A 24,772-nucleotide genomic window follows, 5' to 3' on the forward strand; every position below is an offset into this window, starting at 1 on the left:
CCTCCGACACTACCGCTGTACGTCGTTCCATAGCCTCGCATGTTAGTAGCGTCTACGCCTCCGTGCAGTCCGCTGTTGTGCTCATATCTTAGACCTCCTCCTACAGTCTGCTCTCTGTTGTACGGTCCTCCAAACACGCGAGATCCGTGTACATTGGCGTTCAGATTCCCATCGTTCCCTCTGTGGAGCGGAATGTTGGCATGGCCGTGAACCACTGTACCGCTGGGGTTTACGGTATCTACCCCTACATGCCAGTCCTGGAATAAATAAGCCAACCTCGGTTAGTCTGAGGCACTTTTTTATCTCAGGCATACAAATTCAACAATAATAATAATAATTTACATTATAAACCCAACCACAGTATAAATATTTACTATTTAGTCTTGTTATAGATACTCTAGTAGCTTTTAGGAGTACTTTCAGTGGGAATCAAATACGAGTACTTATATTAACCATTGGAATATCATCTATCATTATTTGATGAATATTGAATTTTCATAATGATAGAAAATTGTATTGTATTTTTACTTGTATACATACAACTATAACTGACACTGCAATACATACAGTAGATTAAACATGATTAAAAAAGTTTTAAGGCAATAATACTGAATAAATTAATACTTACCCTATTCTTTTGACAAACTACCGATGTTATTGAAACTAGGAGAACGACCAAAGCTACTTTGTCCATTTTCACTCTGAAAATACAGAAATTTGTTTGTTACAAAATGCATAAAATCCATATTAAATAGTCCAATGGGATTGATTTGTAAAAACAATCCATAAACACAGCGCAAGCTCTAGTATAACCCATATAACAAGTGTTGAATTCCACAAATAAACTTTAATACCAATGATTGATGTATACACAACTCTCCACTGTCCTTATGATCGAATTTATGACATTTAAAATAAATGTCAGTTGATTTATATAAACATAAAATAAAAAATTTATTATTTTCTAACAGGATCTGTAATAAACCTTTTAACAAAAAATGTGAAATAGGAATGATAAACATGACACTAACTCTGAATTGATAGAAATTTATGAGGTACACAAGTAAAAAACGTGCCATTCATCACTTTTTTATATATTCCATACAATCTTGTTGTATACGTTTCTGTTGGGATATAGACTTTCAACTAAATTTATATTACTTATAGAAGTAAACATATAATTTTTTTACATTTTTTTAATTATGAAAACTCAATTTGATACGTCTTGGCCATTTAAGTACGTTATTGCCATTCTATGAATACATTTAAACTGTCAAAAAAACAATAGTTTTCGAAGATTTATTTTAACATTTTTAATGAATAGTTTTTAAATGATTCTTTTATTAAATTAGATCTTCGTATTTATTTACGTTAAGTCAGGTGTGATCATCTACAACAATGACTAGTACAAATTTGTAGTTTCCTTATTTGAAACAGTAGTAAATTAGCTCTAATAATTTTTAAATATTATTTATATTTTCAAATTTAGTTATAATAATTATTGTTATACATAGCTAAAAGTACTAATCTGTTCCAGATTCCTGCTATAAAATGCTTAAAAAAGTATAAATAAAATAATGTTGAAGACCTTACGTAAATAGCAGTAAAGGGTGCGCTGAACGTCTTCAAGATGTGGTGAACGTAAAAAGTTTGATAGGAAAGCAAATCTCGAGGCTTTTATAGTAAGCGTCTGACAAGAACGCATCAGACTGATAGTAAACTGTAATTCACATAAGGTCGGGGAACCCGTGATAATAAATAGAAGTTCCTCGTAGAGGAGAAATGTGATTCCCACACTTGTACTTTAACGATCTTTTATGTAAGACTTAGAGCTTTTATTTATTTTATTGATTTCCAAAAAAATATGAATTATATAAAATAGAGATGCAGTTTGGCATCTCTAAAGTTTTGAAAACATTCAAAGCTGAATTAACAGCTTGACAAGTGTATCTTTTACCTCTGTAAATTCATTTTTCATTTTTTATACATCATTTCATTTCTAGTAAAATGTCCTAATTTTCACCTAATCTAAAATATCGTAGGACTGTACAAATTTATGAACTGCCTTACATTGTGCCCTTTAGTTTTAAACTCATAGAACCATAGAACCTTTATAAGGAATTTTTAATTTGTTTTAATAATTTTTAATGTAAATTCAATCCCTATTCTCAGATTCTGAGATTTCTAGACAATCTGAACAATATCATGAAAATGAAAACATTGCCCCAAAAGAATAATTAATAATAAATGTATTGAAGTACATGTATTCTTGAGGAATTTTCATTAGCCACGCTATTATCTATAAACTTTCATATCTGTTGGCATCCTTCTAATTACATGACCTCTTCCCTTTCTTATTGAAACAGTTAACAACGATAATATGACGTTCCAGATCTATATATTTCTCGGTCCATAAGCAATGGAGTCATCCTAGATATTTAAAGATCAATGTTTGTACCAAGTTTCAATTGTTTCAAGATTCCTTTCCTCAATTCTTGATGTTTGAATAATTCTTATTTTGAAACATGCATTTATTATATCTCAAAAACCATCCAAAATACCAAAATATTTTCTTTTACAATACCTTTTGAAAATGTTAAAACGATTCAAATTTTTTTATCAATCTGCCACAGATAAAGGTTTTTAGATTATTTTAAGTTTGATCGGCTGCCATATTCAAAATACATAGCGTACAAAGGTGGCCAATGAACTTAGTCAATATATTTAGAAGATCTCCTTTTATGCCTAGTTTCAATTTTTTTAACTTTTTTATCATCGTATCGTTTCTATTAGAGCTTTGTGCTATTGGGGTCATAATCGGTGAAGTTGGGCAGACATTCTTGATAAATGGTATTAGAGAACTACTGTAATGAGTTGATCTTGTTTACAAATTCATGATATTATATATCTTGCACTTAATAAACTCTTAAATATTTGTAGCATCAAATCGATAATTTAATACGTGTTTGAAAAATGTGTTACAATTAAAACAATGTAATTCTTTTATAATTTAAATATTACTCAGAATAAACTACAGTACAATCAGAATATTTTGTATTATAGCAAAACAGTCATATTAAACGAAACATACGTAGTGGCCAGTTAACTTTCTGTAAAACTGTAAAGAGGTAATTTACAGAGAAGTCACGGTATAGCACCTCTCTCGGGGATAGTTACAACCGTAAGAATACAAGATTGGTATGCATTACCACCTCGGAGAACATTCCTTACATACATCTTTTCTCATTCAAATTTGTTAGACAATGACTTTAACAGAACCAGTTCCAAGAGGTAGTAAGTGGAACGCTATTTTTACTAAGATACTAACGAAGTTATCTCTTCCAGCTTATTCTTATGACGGTAATTATCATCATTGCTATATACAAGGAGCTGTTAAGTCCTCAAGAACTAGTGGAGTTTTGTATTTGTATGAACAATTGCTAGTTGTAAATAATGAAGCTTTTAGTATTATATAATATTAATTAAATAACGCAGCAGTGACGAATTCATAATATTTTCTCAGTATTATTTAGAATGTGAGGAACTGATTTTTAATCCGTTAAATTGCAGGACGGCATATTTACAGTTTATACACGAACTAAATAAAGGGGCCGTGCACTAAACAAATTCATTGATAATTCCGTAAATACAATTTTAGGAAATAAGCGAGTGCAATAAACCCGGCCGTAGCAAAATGAATGACAGAGCAATACCATAGACACAGATTACATTGTATTCATTTTTTCAAGGGTTTGCTTTTGGCTGATAAGAGATAAAAAGTACTAATTATATATATTCATACATTAATGTAATTCCTCACTAAATAAAGAAAACAGCATGAGCAGAGACTAAAAAGGGAGGGCATATAATTTAGTGTACCAGGGTTTACAGATAATCATACTTTCAAAGAACGAATAACAAGAATACAAAGTAAAAGCAGCGATCTGCATCATTGGGCATACATTTCCTTTTACGGAATAAAATTATCGTAAATATTATGAATAAATCGGAAAGGTCCAAATAGTTCTTCGAAAGTAGGCTTTAAAATCTTACCTATGTATATGTATTTTGTTGATACCAAACTCTACTATCTTAGACCTGAAGTACATAAAAGAGCGGGAAGTAGACGTAATTTTACCGATTTAGGCATTTGAGATATGTATGTAAATATATTTTTTGCAGCACAATAGTTTTCACATAAACCAGCAATGCAATACACGCAATAATCTGTAAAGAGAACTAAATAAAATTTCATTCCGCTTCTGAACATGTTAAAAAGATAAAAATATTGTAATACAAAAATCTTTATAGCAAAGAAGTTTAAATTATAAATTATGTTAAGACGAATCGTTTTCAAAACCTTAATCCTAACATACTTTCAAATATAAAATTAATAGGCAGATAAATTTTAATAATAAAAATAAACACCTACATTTCATACTAAATTTAACTTTACACTTAGCAAAATAGTGATTACTAATATTTAATAGTATAAACGTGTTACTATGTATCATTTTAAAATCTCATATAATTTTCCTCAGCTTGCTCAAAACCCTACTAATCTTTAAAAAATGTTTATACCTAATATAATAACTACGAGTAAATTGCGTGTTACTTAACTAGAACAAGCTCAGAGTAAACAACTTAGACCGCAGAGAATATTGCACGTGTTTCTACACCTCATATTGCTCGCCTATTTGTATAAGGAAGTTATTTTGTTTGCCCGCTTGAAGAAAACAGACAATTCCAGACATTTTCTCGTTGTGTATGAACACAATATTTACATTTATTTACCTGCAATAATGAATAGACGCTATTGATAACGTAGAACTGTAAAAAATTGAATAATTAACAAAAATTGCATAAAAGGTATTAACTAGTTGTATAATGTATAAAATTAAAAATAAATAGTGAGAAAATGCTTCTTTATTTACCTCTGAGAATTATTTACATACATAGAATATTATTTAAATTAAGTGAATATGCTTATTTTGCTTATATTGCCATCTTTAATATATATTTGACAAGCACAACCTATGCTATTCTTCCTCATTTAATTTTTCTTTTCTGCTCTTGATATGCATACAAATGTTCGTAAATTACCTAGCAAAACTAAATCATAAACCATAGTGTTTAATTTATTTATAACAAAAACTTTTGGGATTAAAATCATCTAAATTTCAGTCACTGAATCACTGTATATGGCATGCGTATCCCGATTAAAATGCCTCAGGCATTCATCCGGTGTGGTTCCATTCAACAGCAATTATAAAACGTGAGTGGAAACTAATACAGCAGTGAAAAAGAAACATAATTATTACAGTTCCATTTTTGACGTAACTTTGTTGTGATAAAATTGATTAACAGTTACCCGCACCTTCGCTCGTTATTTTCTGTTGGAAAACAATGAAATCGTAACTATATCCCTTTCAATTACATTATAAACAATCGTGAGATAATGGAAAAGCCACTAAAAGATCTAATCTCCTGATAAATTTTAGTTTTCAGTTTCAAGAACAGTGTTTTGAGGCCGTAAAGACAGCGAGTGAAACATTTCTTATAATTAACTGTTACATAATTTACATTTTTCTCCAATATTTCGTGATTATATTTATATAGCTACAACAATTTGAGTAACAGTTGAAGTATTTTAGGCCGTCGTAGAGGAATTTAAAAATCAAAGTTTTTGTAGAAGAATTTTTATCGAACGCACTTCCAGTGTGATAAATGGTAGAGCTCTATGTACTTTTAAATTTAAATAGGCATATTATATTGTTCGTAGGTACATATTATTACAGTGTTTATGATTAAGAGCTTCATATGATAAGCAAAATCATACATACAGTGTGCCATGCACGTGTTACGTTTATGCTTACTTTATGGTTTGAAGACTATAAATGGAAAAATATTAAAAATGTGAGTTAAATGTGTAATTAAACATGTTACAGATTTATCATAGTATAACGTGTATTACAGATGAATAATTTAAAAGCCTCTTTCAATTAATATTTCGCAACTGTAAAGACCAAGATTGGGATTCATCGCTATATTAGAGAACATTGCGGAACAAATAATATTGCTACAGTCATATCAGGCACCCTAAAAAATCCATGAAAATGTACAGCTAAAATTATTCTATCGATTGAATAGTGCACGTGTGAAAACAAACAAAACACTAATTTGCCGATTTAGAGATGAAGTTTCATCCAAACCTTGCAGTCTTCTGATGGTATCATAGTCACATCATAGCCAAATCCTATTAAGTGGCATAAACTATCATCGAACTCAGTATTTCCTATATATAAACAAAGCGTCATAAAAAAATTTGTGAGCTATAAATACGTTTTCCACTCTCCCGAGTGAAATGCTTTGATAACGCTCAGCCAAAACTATTATTGAATTAAAATTAACAATGAGCTACTGAATAATACATTTTAAATACATTTTTGCCTTGCTAAGGCAAACAAATTAGTGCACACCATCTTGATAGTAAGTCAAATCAAAATCGAACTTGCTAACACCAGTCGTTCAGGATTTTATAATATCGTTTTAAAACCAAAAATTTGTCACGTTATTCTTTACATTTTGATCAGTCTATCTTTTTACAAAACAGTTACATATATTCTCTAGAGAAAAGTTTCAAATTTGAATAGCAGACCCAATGAGTTCACAACTTGTGGTTTTAGTTTTATTTCCCATGCGAGTCCATAACTATTTTCATTTCCAACTACCGATGGTCTGTCAATTTATACATGCGTGAATAGCACATAGCAAATTACAGGTTCGACCAAACTTAAAGCTTTCAAAGCTCTAATGTCTTAGAAACTGGGAGTTTATGGTTTTGCCCTAGCTTTGCGCTAGAAGGCGAAATAAATTGTTAATGATAATACAAATCATGACCTTACTATTTAGACGATAAGAAAAATATTCAATATAAAGTTAGAATTCCACTGTATGCCTTTTGTAATCCGGGTTTCTCCAGAATTGTACTAGAAATTGTAAAAATAAGGTATTAAAATGTTTGACTTTAAATATTTTGAGCAGATATCTTTCTACATACATAGTTAGTTTTTTGTAAATGTTAGGAAGTGAAAAGCGTAGATATACTCATCGTAAACCATTATAAATCTGTGAATTTAATAACTCGATGACTAGATTTACGCTCAAGTTGTAAATTTATTAGTATAAATTGAGCTTATACCATGACATATAATCCTGACGTTTTGTATTGTATATCAAACACTCATGAGATAAGCAATCGTTGTTGGATTATATTCACACTCTAAAAGTGATATTGAAATAAATGAATTTTAAGTATATAATACCTAATTTGTATATATATATATATATATATATATATATATATATATATATATATATGTAATTTTAATTTAATTCATCTGTATTTAAGTTTCCACAGGATTTAGCTGTAAAGATTTCATCAATAACTTCTTATCTTATTTAAAAACTAATAGAAATTGTGATATACATGGTTTGCGTACCACTTAATAAAAAAATTTAAAATTATAACAGAGGCATTTAAAAATGTCAGTAAGTATGTATTATTTATTCATACTGTATGTCCGTAGTTATTATTTCATTGTGTAATAAACTAAGATCATACAATATTTTAACATACTTATTTGCCAGATATGAGATCATACATCCGAAATTTTCCTTTTATTATGTTTAGGATTACAATAACTCCCGTAAGAGAGTGCTTCCTTGTATCTTAAAGTGTATGGCCTTGCCTGTCCTGTACGTTGCTATCCGGTTTTGATGTTATATGGTGTGTCATATATCTGCCTAAACCCTAGGTGCCATAGTAGTAAACGTCTGAAAATGGACTCACAATAAAAAAAGGCTCTCTGAAACATGGGTTTAATGCACCCAATATGTTTTCTCAAAAACATATTCCTGGGATATTGTTATCAAACAGCATTGTTACAATGCCTTTTTTAATAATATTAATTCTCGTTGCACTACATGCATTAAATTAAATCTTTCTCTTCGTTTACTTACTTAAACCAAAGTATACATGCCGAGCTACAATGTCATGAAAGTAGCAACCATTACGTAATTAAAGTGAGTCAACGAATGGCCAAATGATGGATATAGAAGGAAAGTCAATTAGCGGAAAAGGTCCTCATTCCTTGTCATGGTGGAAGAGGGGAGGAGGTTCAAAGATCTTTTTTTTTGTTTGCTTCTATTTCAGTATGGAATCGCTTATGGAACAGTTTTGCCAAAGTTCAGTGTTAGGTACCTTAAATCTTAAATTCATACATTGATAAAAAGAGGTGATTATGAAAAAACTAATATATAATCTTGAGTCCCGACTACTGCGAAATACACCAAATATCCAAAAGGTTTGACCATCGAATTTGCATACCACAATACAACAAAAATGTTCCTAAGCCATTTGCCTTTATTTTGCAAATTATATTTTACTATTTACCTAATGAAGCACCATTCAGAGACTTAAGTACTGTCCCGAGTTAGCGAAAATAGACAGGAGGTCTCGGAAGCGCGCCCCTCCCAAACTCGGAGCAAAGCAAAAAAAAAACAATCACATGCCACTAGTGGGAAGAGACAAAAAGCGAGACAAGATTTCGAGTACATGATATAATTAGTAGGTGGCAAACATTTCCATGCAAAATACAATTAACTGCAGCACCACGGTGCACCGCGTAACTTACAAACTAAATAACAATAGATAAAATTCCAATATAGACAATAATATAATAAATAGAAATAATAACATAATAAATAAATAATATAATATAATATCGAAATTTGATATATAAATAACAATTTCAGGTACGGCAGTAATAAATCTAAAAATTTTAACAGGTAATTTTTTTATGAACTGAGGGGAGGGAAAAGGTTGTAGAATTTCTAGGCCCACTAATTTTAAAAAAGTAATTTGGTTTCAAGTTTGTAGCCGAAAATTAAAAAAAATATTCAAAGTCAATTTTCGAAGGAGGCGGGGGCTTAGTTGCCTCCACGAATCCGAATTAAAGATGAAATCCTCCCCTTCAGTTCATGTAACTAAACTAAATAAATACTGGCTAATATACTGGCCCTCCTCCAGATCTAGCATCTGGCAGCGCTCCATACAAGCCAATCCTCTCAAGTGGTATAAGAAGAAGAAAAAAAAACATTTTGGATCCAACCTTGTCAAGATGAATACGGACGCTCCGGTTGGATGCCGGTACGGTAGCGCTGGCAGGGCGAGGGCATTATATTTTTGTTTCAGTTGTTCGGGCAGACTCGCCGCACCAGTCCCGCTGACGGTACTCACGGGGACCCTATAGAATCCCAACATAACCAGTAGATATTTAGAAAAATGTTATTGCAACCTGAGAAATAATAAAAACTTAATTATGTTTGCCACAAAGTATATATAAAATATTTAAATTTAACAACTAAAAATAACCATCTGTAACTAACAGTACCTTTTAAGTATCAAAGACTATTTCCTAAAAATAACTCAAGACACCTAGTATTATAAAATACACTACTTGGTGACAATATTAAATATTATGTACAAAACAAATTTTCAAATATATAAACATTTCCTTATAGGCTAGAACAGCCATACTAAATTATTCAGCGTGATAACATTTACTTGTAACAATAATTCACTGGATTTTAATCATTCTATTATAATATAATAATTTACATTCTATTATTAAATATTAATTTTAAGGTAGGCCTAATAATAATTATATAATTTACAAATAATAACAGAACATTATTTCCCAAATAACAATAATTAAATTATAATCCGTTCACGCTACTATAAGGCAATTAATTAATTAACCAATAAAATGAAAATCATTAATGTTGCCACCCAATTTTGCACGCAACACAAAACACGAGGTAACGAAATTTGCAAAGTCTGTACCGTCTCGCTTACACTAAATAAATACAAGGTGATAACTAAATAAATAATTTCCGTTCGCCGAACGGATCGATTAGAAAGCACGGCGCAAAAATATTAAAACTTAACTGGCATAGTTAAAAAATTAACAAATTTTAGAACGTACGAAAGACAGGAAAGAACACTTTGCGACACGAACAACGTACACGAGGAAAACAAGTTACAAAATAATATATATAAACTACTTATAACTAAACTATGAAAATATATGTCTGCGTGGGAGAGAAAAACCGCCAACAAAATAAAGTTAAGAGGGTGAGAGAGACAATTACCTGCCGAAAGTAGTGGAGCTAGCCAGCCATGGGGAAACGGGAAGAGCAGAGAACAGCCAGAAACACAGTAAGCTTCTGCCGAACGTGTCTCCGAACAGTAGCCGGTGCCGGTGAGCAGCTGGTCAGTAGTCTAGTCAAGGTCAACCACCTGACCTCGACCAGTCAGTCCAACCAGGCAGAAAATCAATACTTGACGGAATGACTCCCCCACCGAATGATAAGAGTGGTCGAGGTGGGAAAAATAATAGACAAAATGTCCAAACTGAGCCCCGGCTCAGTACTAAACCTTTTAAGCGGTTGTATTAATATATTAATGAAAACTGTAGACAGATCCGTAATTCCTAAAAAATCTCTTTACATAGTTTTCTACCATTCTCTTATTCTACAATTGCAACATTCGCCGACCCTTTATTGATAAATTACGTTATTAATCTTTACCTATGTTTTGACAAAACTAGTTAAATTTTAAAATGTCTTCCTATATTTTCTCCCATAATAATATGGTCATTTCATTTTAATTTGTCTAAGTGGCTAATGCTACAGAAACCATCATAAATTGAATAATCAAAAATTACAGAATTACAATGTATTTTGGAGCATTCTATGATAAGGTTAAAATGATTGCTCTTATTTCACCTATAACCTGTTCCACTTATTAACACTTGTGTACATTGAAACTTTAAGTTTATGTTTACATTTTTATGAGCCATTTGATGTTTTAAAAATACATAATTAATAATTTTAACAAATATCCCATCTACTACCATATTTATGGTAATTTTCTTGGTAAAATATGAAATCAATGTGAAGGACTGATTGTAGCGATGCGTATTTTACAACGGGTGCGGCAGTGCACGCTCCAATACGAGTATAAATAGCTGAATTGCTGGAGGGCTATTCTTTACCACTTCAAATCTCTGATCCTCTGTTTGCAATGTGAGTGTATCAAGGTTTTAAATATTAGGTTGTTTCATAGATGCTAACATTAATTTTAATTATATTTTTGAAATAAAAAAAATGTTTTTAATTATTATTAGACTAATAAAATAAGCAGGGTCTTGTTTAGATATATCGTAATTTCTATATTTTTTCAATAACAATTCCCACTTAATTTTAATAATATGTAAGTTTATATATTTATCAACAAAACCATACAACCATACTATTAATCCTGTGAAGTTTTACGGTCGTATTACTTTTGCTATGTGTGAATACTATAACGATGTTAAACTTAGTATATACTGATAGTGCATAACTCTATTAACCTCGTTAAAAATTTAAACATCACCATAAAATTCAAATGAAATTCTACATATTTATCACAAAGTAAGAGTTATGATTTAACTTTAATTTTAAAATAAAAATACATGTTTCTATCAATGCTAACCATACCATATTATAGATACTCGTATATATATATATATATATATATATATATATATGTGTGTGTGTGTGTGTGTGTGTGTGTGTGAGAGAGAATATATTCTGCACACACACACACACAGAGATAGAGAGAGAGAGAGAGAGAGAGAGAGAGAGAGAGAGAGAGAGAGAGAGAGAGAGAGAGAGAGAGAGAGAGAGAGAGAGAGAGAGAGAGAGAGAGAGAGAGAGACACACACAGACACAAAATAAGCCAAAGTCCAAAATAAACAAAACGGAGTCTATTACAATAGAAATTATATTTTAGTTGTATTGATAATAAATTCTCTTATTTCTTTATGTCTAAAAAATTAATTTAAAAATACATATTATTGCCACTTTATTTTATTATTATTTGTGATAAAGAATGAAAGCATAGCTACAAAACCTTACTTACATTGGTAAAAGAAAACTATTCCACTATGAAAGTTCACTAAAGCATAAGTTTTATTGACTTACTTATATATTTTTTTGCCGAAGGGATTATTTTTATTTGAAAGTCTTTTCTCAGCCCCAAAAACGTTACTTAAAAAAATTACAGAAAGTCGGTAACTGTAAATATCATACTAGAAGTAAATTTAGCAGTGATAATTATCAGCATATTCGAATAATCATTTACCATATAACCTCACAAGTTAAATAAACATTATTCGCCAGTCATATCACATAATTGATAACTAGTGAATGATGACTCCACAAAGTCAAATATTAATTTGGCAATACAAATATGTTTCAGATTATGGTATTTACCATGCAACTGTCAATCGTTGTTTTCTTAGTGTTAGCAGTGGCCTTTGTCGTGTGCCAGGATAGCAGAGTAAGTATAATTTGTATTGGCTCTATTAGATAACAATAAAAAATACAGTGTATTGAGTAAAACACTACACTATTTTCCCACTACTCTTTAGTAAACATAACAAGATATTTTCAAAATATTTTCTACTACTAATTTTTTACGTGAACTTTTTAATCTGGCATATAAAAGTAAATTCTGTACACAACGAAGATTTTCAGGATTCAGATTAAATCACTTGTTATTACGAGAGATAGAGAGGTAGTTATAAAAACAAAACGAAAATGCCATTAAAATAATAATAAATGTTTTGAATTCCATAGATTGGTTTTGCATTCGATAACAGTGGTTCAATATAAAGACATTCATTCGTATGTATTTATTTTGTTTTACTGATTAAAACACACATTTCTTATTAGTTATGTATTGTTAAAATTGGGCCTATCAAGCGCAATGATAACAATTGGAAAATTTTTTTATAAATTATTTAATTTGAATAAAACTATAATAAATTACTTAAAACTGTTTGTTATAACTGTTTAAACAATGCAATAAGTTACTGTTATTTAACAGGACTGGCACATAGGAGCAGACTCAGTGAGGCCGAGTGGCACAGTAGTGCACGGCCACGCCAACATCCCGGTACACAGAGGCTCCAATGGACAAGTGGACGCCAATGTTCACGGGTCTCGAGTGTTCGGGGGACCGTACAACAGACAGCAGATAGTAGGGGGAGGCCTGCAATACCAACACCCCAGCGGTGTGAGAGGAGGACTGGGTTTGACCCACTTTAGAGGACAAGGCAATACTTACGGTGCTTCAGTCAGCATACCATTCCAGGCTGTATAATCATTTTACTGTCCTCCGTATATCCATAAACTATTTAAATAACAATTTTTCTACATTGTTGATTACCAATAAACAAAGTATTTTGAATGCACTGAATTATTATTTTTGTTGCACTAACATTATATGAATTTAATAAAGAAACATTTCTATGTATATATAACTTTATTTTAATGTTAATTTTATTTTACTTTAAAACATAATATTGTAGGCTTCATTCGTGATGTATTTAAAGTGTTAGAAGATAATTCTTTTCAGCCTAAATTATATTAGAATATCTACAATTGTACATCCACCACACATATATACAAATAAACTTAACAAGTATGTTAAATATTCTGTTCTCTATTACCAGACTTCACCTGTATAGGATATTTACAGGAGAGTCATAATATTGTGTTGATAAAGGTAATTTATATTTAAAAAAAAACTGTACTTATCTCAATTGTTTCCTTTTCCATTGCATTGTAACTGTGTAATAAAAACAAAAAATACCAATCTGTGAATATCTAATGATTGATGCCCGACTTTGGTTAAGCATCTTTAAAGTAACCGCGTTGTGAGAGTCAAAACGTTTTTTTTTTGCTTTAAGCAGCCATTAATTGTAGGTAAGGTATTCCTCTATCTTCACACCTATCTTATACATCTGATTTATATACACAGGTGTTGGAACTAGTGTCCTTATATCAAAAGTGATTGTTGATTTGTTTCCTGCAAATACATGTATCAATATTCCTGTATGAAGTCTTTCTGTAATCCTCTTTATATATATTAATTTGTTGAGAATGGAAACTATATAAATTCACTCAGTAGTAAACTGAGTTTTTTCCATAACCGTAGGCCTATGATGAAAAATCGGATGTTTTTCGCTAGTTTTTTAATAGTAGAGATGTTTTTAAAGGACTTTTCCGTTATTTCCAAAATATTGTGAATATAGTTTCACGTCCAGAAAATCCAAAAAAAGCACAGATATTACTTTATATATATTTAGTTATATCTTTGTACGCATTAGTTAAGCTAAATCAAGAGTAGATCGTGAAAATATATTGGGACATCAAGGTGAGGATAAGTACACCACAAAGAATCTGAATGCAAAAAAGAATACTTATACTTTGCGCCTGAGCTTAATGGCTAGTTTCATCTAGATTTACTGTGTATTAACGATCACCATTCGAAATAAATATTTTATTCACTTGTAATTGGTAAAAAAATGTCTTACAAATCATAATTGGTTATATTTCAAAGGGAATATTAATAGCTCATAGTCCCTTAACGGGTCTGTCAGTTGTCCCTGCCTACTTTTTTTACCTTCAACGAGTTTTTGCCAATGATGAAGTAAAATTCATTATCTAGTTGTAAAATCCTAACTAGGATTCTTTTTCTAATCATTGAATCTCACGATCCAATGTAATGTGTTTAACAGTCTACTCTGGATTCCACACATTTTCGAACAAAAAAATCAAATTCTCGTGGTCTACAGTAGTAAATCATAAGTTGAACAAGTGTTTCCTAAGTTATAATAAGGAACTAAGTTATAATAACATATAATAAGGAGGTGATCTGTATCAAAATGTATTTTTTTAGCTTCATCAGTCAGTTTTTGGACTGCATATTAGTCCCTCTATTGTGCTTCTAGCTAAATGAGTGCTCAGAGAAACTCTACCCCTTAAGTCCGTGCTTATTTCTGAACCATTTTCTAATAGCTCGGTATGCAGTTGACTTAGTTGTAACATGAGTCGGTTCAGACCACAAGGCACACAAGGCTGTCACAGAGAGACAGAAGAGAAATTTTTCCCGAAACCTTACTGAAAGCTAAACTAGATTTCGATTTCAATTCATTCTCAAGTTATCTTAGTAGTATGTTTTGATAACGCTCAGCTAAATTCCACGGAGGGACATATACTAGCATCCAACTCTTATCTTGTATGTTTTCAGATATACTACCATGTGTAGAAAACTCTGATGCTCCACCGTGCTTAGATATCGTATCTGAAACATCGTAGTGCAGTCAATTGTGCAACTCACGAGAAAATGAGAATACATCTTGAACTATTTTACACTATAATTTGTACTCTAGATGTCTCTGATATCAAAACAATATAATGAGCTTTTAAGCTTCTTTCTAGTTTCTTTTTTTAAGCTTTTTTATTTTTTTCCAGAATCTAGGATTCAAGTTTTTGCGAACATCCGATTTGAACTAAGAGAAAGGTTGGAACTCAACACTAAGGTTGGAACGCTCAACTCATTATTTCTTGAGCACAGCAATATAGAAATTTCTGAAAATCTGTATTTTATTATTTAGATAATGAATAGAAAATCTCTTCCTCAGTTGTGGATATCTCTTTGCTTAATCCCAGATAACAGTTGCATGCATTGAAATAGCAATTAGTTTAAATACAATCAAAAATACTATATTTATATTTACGTTTAATAATTTGTGATTCCAACAATTATGCTCCATCGTAATTATGCTACAATAACAACCTTTGGATATTATGCAGCACCTCTTTAATAGTGATACCTAGAGCTATTAAGTATATCATCACAATAGTCTATAAACTGTTGTTACTTTAGGGTGTGTTGTACATTTAAGTACATAATTTACAATGACGAAGTAACAAAGGGGGCGCAAAAATAACAACATATACCTTGTAAAAGAAGCAATAGTGGCATTAATTCGCTTATTTACCTCAAAGGTTGGATTTATTCGAATTATTTAATTTCAATGAATTTTTAAGTAATTTAATACCCATTAATTATTTTTTTGCATAGTGAATTTAACACTGAGTTACAGTCTCCACACTATTTACATGTTTTTTTATTGAACAGTAAAAACTATTGTTGTTACAATAATATTGTTGTTTGTTTTGTTGAAACAAAGATTAACTACCTCCAGTTCCAATAAAGAAGTCTCTAAAAACTTTATCCTTGAATTTAAGTACAAACATCGTTTGAAGAATGTTATTTAAGGAAGAAATAACTACTACGATCAATACAGTATATTACTAGAGGGAAAATGAGAACTGAAGTCTTTTTGCTAACTTCATGTAATCCACTATGTTTTATCCTTGTATCATTATCGGTAATTACGTCCCCACAACGACTAATTTATTTAATATATGAATCTACTATTGTCAATTAAGGAAATATTAAGCATTCTATAGCGTAATGACATTTCACAGTAACATCACCAGTATACCAGTCTTCGGACATTTACAGTAGATTATAATTTTAGTATTTTTTATACGTGTATATTTTGTGATAGACTACCAACTCAACAATACTTTTAAATGGGGGGTGTATTTTGATGTTTATTTTTTAGCAAAATTAATCGGAAAGGAAGGAAAAAAATAAGAAAACAATGAAAAAGATTTTGGGAGCCTCACTTTACTTCGCCTGATTCCTACAAGCAATTGATGCAGTCATCAAGTATTGCGGCGCTTCCAGCATTCTTCACATTAAAATTCCTGTCTCGTCGACCCCTAATTGCAATGAATTCGGAAAACTTAGGCCCAAATTAACAGCGGATCCCATTCTCCGACAAGACTATACTAAGTGGTATTGGAGAATATAATTTTGCTGACCTATAGGCTACATTTCTGAACGATTCAGCCTTATATACCCCGACACAAGACCACATTCACAGCATGAACACTCAACTCCGATCCTGTCAATACAAATTACTGACAAGCAGGTGCTCAGTTCCTTGACCAAGCATGGGTTTACATCATCCTTCATCAAAGTCACACAACTGCACATTTAAAAGAGATGAATCATATTAAACTCATACATTATACTGTGTGTCCTATGAATCATTGTGTTAAGAAACATGAGTAATAAGGGGTGAGGTAATTGTAGATGTAGATGAAAAATACATCTACAATGGAGTTTGTGGAAGAATATAAGTCTGAAAGAGATTCTTGAATAAGGTAAAGGCCGTTTTCTCTGTTATTTGCACAGTCCTCCAAGTCAGCCCAGACAGTGTCAGTAATCATTATTATAATACATTGTATAACTAATAGAAGCGTGTTAATACTTTTATGTCATTCATATTTAAATTTATTAAGTATTTATTTTATTTGAGGTTAAAGTTACTTGAAAGATTGTATCGCACGAACTTATCCACGAAAAATACATCCGACCACTTTAAAAAATACTATACAAAAACTAATAAATCCTCGAACTCTGTATTTACTTGGAATTGTAATACAATATATAACAGAAAACATTTTTACCTCTAGAAAGCTGCAAATAGTTGAAGTTTTCTTATACCGGAATAATACTTTGGAATTTTTTGAATTCTCCTTCGAGATCTAGCATGTATTTTTATAAATTACACTAGACTTTTGTACGTTTAATCACACATTTTTTTTATGTAGAATCTTGGAGTATTGGAAAAAAGGTTCATTGCAGTATCACTAGTATAAAGGAATACAACATTTTCCAATATAATATTTTATTTTGTGCAAGGCCTTTCTGAATCAAAGATTCCATCATCATTACAATTTGTGAAGTGCCTGATGATGGAATCTTAGATTCAGTAAGGCCTTGCACAAAATAAAATATTATATTGGAAAATGTTGTATTCCTTTATACTAGTGATACTACAATACACATTATTTAGTTAATTTTAGTTTTAAATATAAAGTTATTATCCAACTTACTATCCAACTTTTATTAAAACCCATTGTAGTAGTTTTGACATTATATAATATATATATAATTAGATTCAGATCGGGTAACAAGTCAAAAATCAAATAGACTATGAAAAAAAAATATTAAGACCAGAGTAAATTAAAAATGCCATAAATATACAATTTTTGAGATATGTTTGAATTTTGCAACAAGGAAACTCATTTTTGGTGTCTTCGTATATAATTTACTCGATCTAAAAGTGCTTATATACGTGCAGGTAGATGTTAAAGGGATATCGCTTAAAGAGAGCCTCGTCTGTATTAAGCTCATGCCATTATTTAATAACTTGTAAAGAGCTCTTGATTCAGAATCGAATGGAACTCATTACGGAGATGCGATGTTTGTGAGGTCCCAAGATTCAAGCGGTAAGCAAGAAAATTATGTATGTTTTCAAGCAACGCTCTTGCAACTTCTGCACTAGGGGATTTTTAGTTTTATACACTATTTGCGTTCACGCTAGTTTTAATGTTGCGTAAACTTTTCATCTCTAGTACGTAAAAATAGGAAAAGTAGAAAGATATAAATTATGTATAACCGAACGCACGTGATTAAAAGTAATTTCACGTGTAAAGTATTTAGGAAATTGTAACTTTTCACAAATTTGTCTTAAAATGTAAACAACTGCTGCAATACATTGCTTTGAGACCGCGAATATAATTTGAAACTTTGCTTCCATATTTTGTCACTATTTTATGTAAACATCACAATAGAGTAAAATCCATATTCCCATATTCGGCTGCTGAGGTAGATTTCTCTTGAATACATTCTATGAGTGATATTAATTCGTATATATTTATATTTTCCTTCTGGCCATTTGAAAGTGAATAAATGAAAGAGTAATCGTTCTTCTTTTATATATAACATTTGTATTAAAACGTTATTTATACTATTTATATTTATAATATATGCATATGGTCTAAACCAATACATTTTAAGAGCTTTTTTACTAGTACTTTGTACTCTCTCTCTCTAACTGACAAGCATAGATGCAACCTATGTTATTTGGCGCATTGATATGAATAAAAATCTACACATCTTTAAAGACGAGGTTATGATAAAAGCACACTGTTTAATTAGGATTATTAAGGGATGAGTGCTACGAAAGCCTATCACTATATGGGTCTATCTCTTATTTCTGTCTGTAGATGTGTCTGTCTATCTAACTGTGTGCAGGGCGTATCCAGAATAAAGTGAATTATAAGGCTGCAAATTTACATGCCAGTGCCTATATAATGCACATATAAAAATATCTTGGTATAAACATCCATTAAAAATTTATTATCTTTATATTCTCAGATCTTATTCTGAAAGATCTGAGAATATGAAATATTAAATAATTACGATTATATATTAGTATCTCACGTTAAATGTTTCATTTAATAAAAATGATGACATTAAAAAGTTAAAGATGTAATGTTGACTTGACTAATATAATGTTTATGTTTTCATAAATATTAAGCAATGCGATATCAAAGATTTGTGTATATCGTCCATTGTAAACGGGTCTTCTCATGGAAGCAATTAAAAGAATAACGATAACCTTAATACCTGAAAATAATCTTGTAATTATTATAGATATTAGTTTAAACACACATGTATTTCTAAGTAAACAAACAGCTAATCAGGAGCTGGTATTGAAGGGATAGTATAAACCATTTGTCCATTGCTAGCCCGTCTTAATCCGACTCTGTCTGCTGGATTAAAATTAGCGATAACTCTTTTTGTTCCCTACATTTCATTAATATTCTGGTGATATTTAATTTCTATTATATTTTAATAATATTTATAATAGTGATATAAACTAATATATTTTACAAAATCTCAGTGTACTTAAAAGGCGCTCCTTATGATAGGATTAATCCTTTTTAAACCTATATTGACGAACATACCAATAAAACCATCCCGTCTGTCTTTGTGAATGCTTATATTTATATACAAATCAAACACTCTTGGCCTTAATACTTTACTGCGCATTGCGCCGATTGTTATAAAACTAAAACAATCTTTGCTTTTTAAGGATAAACAAAAACTTTAAGGATTAGAATGTTTACCAACTGCGCGTTCTGTTGCGAGCTTAACTTAAGTAGGGTGTTTTAAAGTTTTAATCCATATTTTCTCGTTTTTACAACCAATGTTTTATACCATTTGTGTAGAATTATATTTTACAATAGGTCGGGCCTGTAAACATTCAAACTACAATGAAAGTTTAAAATATGAAACATATATTAAATTTAAACCTCACGTTTTAAATAAGGGAAAACTACGCAGCCCTATGTACCATGTGACAGTTTCTACTAACCGATAAATACATAGGTACTTAACCCTTTCTGCTCAGCCGGTGGAAAAGGATATTTCACATGTGACCGTCGTCTCTAAAGGTCAAGCTGGAGATACATTATTAGTTTCGATTTGTAATTTTCACTTCACAGTGGGAGAATATTGGCATGTTAATACAATCTTAAAACTGTCAAACACTTAGAAACTCTACAATATTGAAATTTTAAAAGACAAAAACTGTTATGACTTATTTCATCATACAGGTGTTCTAAAACAAATTCAGTTATAACGGTTCAACTGTTTACTTCCTTAACTATAAAAGGCCACCAATACATACCGTAAGATTAAACCGTTTACTCGGCGCTTATTAAGAAATCCAGTTTATAATGTTTGATATTTAATCGTTCCATTTCCCAACTTTTAATAACTGCTATCTTGAAACCTTAAGAGCTATCGAAAATGTAAAATAACACAAGATTTTTTATAATACCCTAATGCATTTTAAAATATCATATTTGCGGATCTTTGTAGTGAGTTATAAAATTGAAACTTGTTACTCAAAATCGAACAACATCCATATTGAAACTTCTTACTGGTAAATAATAGCTAATGAAATCATCGAAGGTATGTGCAAGTAGCTGCACCGATTTTAGTCTAATTATTTTTAAATAATGGCAGTTGTTGTGTTCACTAGCTCACCTTGTATAAGCCATACATAAAATCTTGTCACTAACTTTTAGCTTTGGCTTTCCACCCTATTAGGCTCTTACCATATATTAGAAGTTTTAAATTCTCGTATGATTGTAATCTGTTTGAAAATATATTTATTTTGCTGTTTTCTGTGTCGTCGTCCTGATTATCCAAAGGCAAATGAAAAGATATTTGCGAATATAGAATATCCATATACTATGACGTGACAATCAGTATCTTCGAACTGAGTGTAGCCTATATAAACATAGAAATGAATTTTCGTGAAAATGGCTTGTTTAGAGGATAGTTTATTCCCAAGATTTTGTTTGGGCAGATATACATAAATGAGGTTTTCCACATTTTTGAGTGATAGGCTTCACTACTGTTCAGCCAATAATATTAAGAGCTTTTCTTGGAACTGTCTTAAATTTAACAACTAAATAATGCATAAATTATAAGGAGAATTAATTTAACTGATAGCAAACTGCAAGATTGAAATGAATACTATACACCATATGTTTGAGAGCAATATAGAATTGGTGATTCGGATTCAAATGTGAGTTTACGTAATTGGTTTGATTAACGCGACCAAAGATTTATCTTCTGCATCAGTGAAACGTAGTGTTTGATCCAATTGCACAGACAGAATAAAGCTGTTGTTTTATACAACGAAGAATGTTCAAAGGGGGTTATGGGTAAAGCAAGAGATTAAACAATTATTAAATTGTCTGGATGTAATTGTTTTATACTACTTTGAAGAGGTACCCTTTCTTTGACTTCAAGGGAGTAACTATTCATTTGAGTTTGTTTGTGTCATATATTTACAAAACCAATTTGCAGCTGCATTGTATTAGGCAATACTTGCATTATAAAATTAAATAAGGGCAGATTCCAAAGAAGCAGTGCTGTTTCATGACGTGTTATATATGTGAGTTCCAAAAATTTCGAATATAGTAACTTTATTTTTGGAAAAAAATCAGCTGCTGTAGAGTTCAAGGTTTCCTTAGTAAACTTAATTTCATGTTCGAATAAAAAGCCTTATTTTCAGATCTATTTTAAATAAATAGCAGGTTTATTGTGAATAGCGTAAATCACATGTTTTTATTAATAAACGAGTATATTGAAAATTGCTGAGGCAAGATTTACAACACGCTGATCAGTCTATATGTGACCTGAAACTATACAAAGTTTAAATTAAAATTATTTTATCAATTCTGACTTTTATAATCACCAATTGTGATAGCAAAAATAACTACCAACTCGCTAAGGATAAGCTTCTAAATTAACCTGCGTAGTTGAATTTTGTGGTAATTCTATTGGGGAATAATTATAACATTACTGTCTTATAATCTTGTATAATCTTAAACTTAAAACAAGTTTTTAAAATTATAGGCAAGCTATGCTCAATGTTAAAGTAAAGTTCACTACTCCTTTTGAACTTATAAGTATCGTTTGAAACAAGTTTTAACTTTTTGGAACGGGGGGTACAATTTCATGCCAATTAATTACAAACAAGATATTTATTAAAATGCTTTATGAATATTCATTATAAAAATTAGAATAGCAATTTTGTCAATAATTCAATTGTAAAGAACATAAAAAATTCAAATTATAGTACCATAAACAATTATAGTCGGCATATAAACGGTAAGTTTTTGAGTCATATAACAGTGAATGATAGATGGCTGAGCATTACTAAGGCTCTAGGCCCTGGAATATTTGATTTTTCATTTTCTGTCTGTCCGTTAGATAACTTGAGAAAAACCAGATCTTTACATTAATGTTCATTTCTTCATAGGTATATTTTGATTTTATGTTGTTATATGTGATACTATGGAGTTTAACTCATCGTTAGTTAAAATGTATGCTGTAAACATGATGATAACTAGAAAACTACCATTATTTTATCAGGGTTTGTCTGTCACGAATGACCTTTAAACGTCCATCTTTATACATTTTATTCTAAAGTACAGTAAGGAACAAAAGTTTCTTTCAAAATATGTCTCTAATCTTGTTACAGCTAATTAAACATGCTGATCAGTCTAGTCCCGGCAGAGACTAGACTGTGGTAGACTACTCACACGAGCAGGCTATTGTCGGCCGCTATATATTAACGAGATCTACACAGTTAAATATGTGTAGAAAAATTTAAAGTTCAATAAAGTGGTTTACAATGCCTTTTTCAACTTTTGGATGACACTAGATCGTAGACTGAAAACTGATATTTTTAAATTTATTATTTGATATAACTGCTTTATAAGTTTTCATTCAACATTTTACTACATAAAAATAGAGGCCAACCCAAAAATAACCATGACACTCAATTAAATAAAAATATATATTGTGTATTATAATAAATATTAAAATCTAGGCAACCTAAAAAAATCAATAAAAGATTCCGATCAATTACATTTGAAAGTATATTTTCCCAGCAAAACTTTGCTAGTATTATCATTAAATATAAAAACTTTAAATTCAACTAATCCAATATAACGATTTGCAATACCCATAAGGAAATGTAAACAGTGTTAGGTGTGTCCGTTAAATATTAATTTAGTTAAAAGCCTCGACTGGAACGGAAACAACTCTCCACAATGTAATTACGTATGGTCGAGGGTTTCATTAATAATATTTTTATCCTCAATATTTATTTATAAGCTTTACAATTTGGTACAAATATTCATTCACAGCGCGTGACATCAATCTTATGTTGAGGGTAGGGAACTTCGACTACAAAATATTGAAAAACAATTAACTAAACATTCTAAAAAGATTTAAAATTGAATAAATCCAACCGGTTGCCCGCCTTAACAAATCTCCATTTCTAAAATCACCATCCTGTTCGCTATGTTTTAGATACCGTCCGTGATACCAAATGAGTTGTCGACATTGATTTCTCCCTCAGTGTTCCACCTTTGCTAGTGTGTGTGTGTGTGTGTGTGTGTGTGTGTGTGTGTGTGTGTGTGTGCGCGCGCGCTCAAAAGCATCGCTTTCACTATTGTTCTAAATATATATATATATATATATATATATATATATATATATCTACTTCTACGGAAACCTGAAATTATATAAGAAATTGAGTTTTATTAAATTCCAGCATCGTAAGTTTAAAATTTAATACGCTTATTTGAAAAAACTGCATATAATATAAGTTACAGTTCATACAATGTTTAAATTCCAATGTTTTCATCAATCTAATTTTAAAATTAGAATTATGTTTGAGAAAAAGCTGCAGAAAAACATTATTTCGAAAATTAAATGAAATAAAAACGCTCGGAATTGAGAACTACAATGATTACGATATCCTAAGGGGAATACACTTACAACTACTTGTAACACCGCGAGGCTTTATTATGAACAATACCATTGGGTGCGTGGTGTAATCTTGTAGCTATTCTCTTGGGAACTAAATTATATCGTCTTGCAGCCTGAAATAAATTATCAAGTAAAAAAGAAAGTTTAAAAATTACAGGTACTTTCATTGTCAATTTAAAGTTCACTAATATTACTACATTTATAATTGTAGAGTTTTGAAACTGATATGACAAGTTGTACTGTGTATTCTTTTGTTACAGTTTTGTAAAGGAGTGCAAAATTTGATGCCACTTTATGTAAATTAACGCTGTTTACTTAAACGTGTTAAAAACATGCATTTTAAAACCTGAAACACTAGGCTTCATAATTAAATTTTAAAGTAAAGGTTATCTACCATGATCAACATAGTTTAAATTAAAATACACCTACTTGAGTATGGCCGACATATAAACAGTCATTTTAGAGTCATACCTCAGTGAATGCTAAATGGTTGAGCATTAGTGATGCTCGATGTGCAAG

General features: G+C 30.7%; 1 protein-coding gene across 1 annotated transcript; it reads left to right on the forward strand.

Moving 5' to 3' along the window:
- Positions 1-200: 200 nt before the first annotated feature.
- Positions 201-13,367, forward strand: LOC124371433. Its single transcript, XM_046829763.1, has 3 exons — positions 201-280; positions 12,371-12,451; positions 13,001-13,367. The coding sequence occupies exons 2-3, from the start codon at positions 12,374-12,376 to the stop codon at positions 13,274-13,276; spliced, it is 354 nt and encodes a 117-aa protein (XP_046685719.1). The 5' UTR covers positions 201-280; positions 12,371-12,373; the 3' UTR covers positions 13,277-13,367.
- Positions 13,368-24,772: the final 11,405 nt, after the last annotated feature.

The sequence above is a fragment of the Homalodisca vitripennis genome, unplaced genomic scaffold (genome assembly GCF_021130785.1).
Source record: "Homalodisca vitripennis isolate AUS2020 unplaced genomic scaffold, UT_GWSS_2.1 ScUCBcl_1431;HRSCAF=5050, whole genome shotgun sequence".
NCBI classification, from domain to species: domain Eukaryota; kingdom Metazoa; phylum Arthropoda; class Insecta; order Hemiptera; family Cicadellidae; genus Homalodisca; species Homalodisca vitripennis.